Source organism: Lactuca serriola, chromosome 4 (assembly GCF_051521515.1).
Source record: "Lactuca serriola cultivar US96UC23 chromosome 4, Lser_US96UC23_V15, whole genome shotgun sequence".
Lineage (NCBI taxonomy): Eukaryota > Viridiplantae > Streptophyta > Magnoliopsida > Asterales > Asteraceae > Lactuca > Lactuca serriola.
In genome coordinates, this window is record NC_136411.1 from 53372169 (window position 1) to 53374958 (window position 2790).

Sequence of the window (2790 nt, forward strand, 5' to 3'; positions counted from 1 at the left end):
GTTTCATCCAAAATTATTTATTAAAAAAAATCAGAATGATATCTTAACTAGTAATTGTTTATAATCATTATTACTAGCCATTTATCAATTAAAATGTTGATAAAATATGTTGGACCGTTCTAAACCGATCATTATTACCCGACAAAAAAAAATTACCGATCCAAAATAGATTGGACCGTTCTAAACCGATCAAAGATAGATCCGGAACCGCCAACGTCCATTTTCATCCGATAATTGTATCGGGACATTTTGACCCGTTTGACCAAAATCAAAATCGTTTTAACTTTTAAACACGGTGATGAGGAAGGGTAGAACCGTCTTTTACAGCTAGAGGCGTTCTATCAATATACAAGGGTTTTAGGGTTTGTATTTCAATAACATTCCTGAATCAGGTTTAGAGAGACAGAGAGATGGGGAGAGCAAAGAAGGGTCCAAAATTCGCTGTAATGAAGAAAATGGTCTCTCATAAAGAGATTAAACAGTAATCATTCACCTTGCGTCTCCTAGTTTTTTGCTTCTTAACGTTTCTATCTCATGACTGTTAGTTAATCTTCTGATTCTCCTGTTTCTTCAGACATAAAGAAGACGTTTTGAATCCTAACAAAAAGGATTTAACAAAGCTCCCTAGAAATGTGTAAGTTTGTAATTTATCAACTTGTTCGTGTCTGTATATATCATGATTTTCAGCATTTGATTTTTGATTTACGATTTGCGATTTGCAGACCCTATGTTTCTTCTGCTCTGTTCTTTACATACAATACTGCTCTGGGACCTCCTTATCGAGTTTTGGTCGATACCAACTTCATCAATTTCTCCATCCAAAATAAAGTGAGTTTTCTTTAATTTGTTATGTACTTATGTTGTTCTTTTCAAGCAATTGTAATTCAAAGATACTTTTCGATGCAAATTTCAGTAATCTTTTGGTTTATGGCACTCTAATTAAGGATTAGAGTTCTATCTTTGAAAATATCACATGGCAATTGAATCTTTTGATTGCAGCTGACTGATTTTGTGACCTATTGTTTTAAACTTTATTAACTTTGGGCTTGAATGTTTAAACCTTTTTTGATGTAGCTGGACTTGGAGAAGGGAATGATGGATTGCTTATATGCAAAATGTAAGTTTTAATCTCCACTTAAACTTTGCATTTATTTTATGACACAAATGGAGTACTCTTTTAGATTAAAATAAGGGCATTAAAGCATTCTAACTAATACTTTGGTTCTTTCTTCTTTCTCCTAAAAGGCACTCCATGTATTACTGATTGTGTGATGGCTGAACTTGAAAAGCTTGGTCAGAAATATCGCGTTGCTTTAAGGTAATAATCTCATTGTTCTTCATTCTTTAGACATGATAATTATTCATAACTTTTACTTCAAGGAATCAATCATTAAAGCAACATTTAATGCTTTGATTTAATTGTATTTGGTGAAACAGAATTGCTAAGGATCCTAGATTTGAAAGGCTTCCTTGTACTCACAAAGGAACTTATGCTGATGACTGCATTGTTGAAAGAGTTACTCAGGTAAAATCCTTGGACACGTGGCATACACTAATTGGTTGAATTATACACAAAATCATATGTTGTATTAAAGATTTAAATCTCGTATCTTTTTATTGAAACAGCATAAGTGCTATTTGGTGGCAACATGTGATAGAGATTTGAAGCGTAGGATTCGCAAGGTATTTTTTTTTATTGTAGCAAAGTCTCTTGTCTTTTTATATTTATAATTTTTGTAGCTAACATATTTTTATAAAATCAGATACCTGGTGTGCCTATTATGTATATCACACAACACAAATACTCAATTGAAAGATTGCCTGAAGCAACAATGGGTGGAGGTAGGTTACTGTTACTCACCCTAAAAAAAATTGTAATTAATTTTTATATTTAATATATATATATATATATATATATATATATATATATATATATATATATATAATGACCTGCTCACTATGTTTTTGTTACAGCTCCAAGAATGTAACATTTGAGGTGCTTTTGTATGGTATCCATGATGATGATCTTTACATTAGCCTAAAAAGATGATCTTGTTTCATTTTACACAATGTGTGTGTGTGTGTTTTTATTATATCAGTTTTGTCTAATGATACATGTAAGAGATGAGATCTTAACTGATTTTCTACTTTAAAGCAAGTAGAATACTAAAACGATCAACCAATTGTGACAGAAAAAGTGCTTAACATATAGTCTTAACATATATTGAAAATGTCTGTTTTAACTTTCTATTGACTATTTATTAGAAAATTGTTATAAATTGAAATTTTAAATGACCATAAAAAATCAAAAAGATAAAAATGTCGGTTAGATAGATGAGATTTGACATAAAAGTTTCATAATATGACATTTCACACTCCATTTATTGAAAACGTAGTAAATTTTGAGCTCACTTTATTATGTGACTCCTATCCATAATCCATATTCTGAGGTTATAAGAACTTGTCTGAAATTCAAAACCCGAGGAATAGATTCAGATTGTAGGCACATACATTTTGGGTTAACCTTGTTAAATCCAATAAACAGAGAAACATATGTAACGTTTTCTTGAAAGTAAATATTAAAAACGTAGCATTTTGGACTATGAAATGCAACATAACGACGTGATTCTTGCGAACAAGTTAAAGAAACTTATTAAAACTGAACTAGATACCGATACAATGGCATACACTTTGTCATTTAGTTGCAATTTTGTGATAGTAAACATAGGGACCAAAATGTTATTAGAAATTTAGAATGTTATTTGTTTAATTAACATCATTGAGTATCAA

General features: G+C 30.6%; 1 protein-coding gene across 1 annotated transcript; it reads left to right on the plus strand.

Annotated features, from left to right (window-relative positions):
- The first annotated feature begins 321 nt into the window (after positions 1-321).
- On the plus strand, positions 322-2248 carry LOC145100124 (PIN domain-like family protein). Its single transcript, XM_079037512.1, has 9 exons — positions 322-481; positions 575-634; positions 723-828; positions 1075-1117; positions 1246-1318; positions 1438-1525; positions 1627-1683; positions 1764-1842; positions 1975-2248. The coding sequence occupies exons 1-9, from the start codon at positions 411-413 to the stop codon at positions 1986-1988; spliced, it is 591 nt and encodes a 196-aa protein (XP_078893638.1). The 5' UTR covers positions 322-410; the 3' UTR covers positions 1989-2248.
- Positions 2249-2790: the final 542 nt, after the last annotated feature.

Coding starts and splice junctions, on each gene's coding strand:
- LOC145100124 (XM_079037512.1), top strand. CDS start 411: ATGGGGAGAGCAAAGAAGGGTCCAAAATTCGCTGTAATGAAGAAAATG. Junction 1,526..1,626: donor TTGTTGAAAGAGTTACTCAG/GTAAAATCCTTG, acceptor TTATTGAAACAG/CATAAGTGCTATTTGGTGGC. Junction 1,684..1,763: donor TGAAGCGTAGGATTCGCAAG/GTATTTTTTTTT, acceptor TTATAAAATCAG/ATACCTGGTGTGCCTATTAT.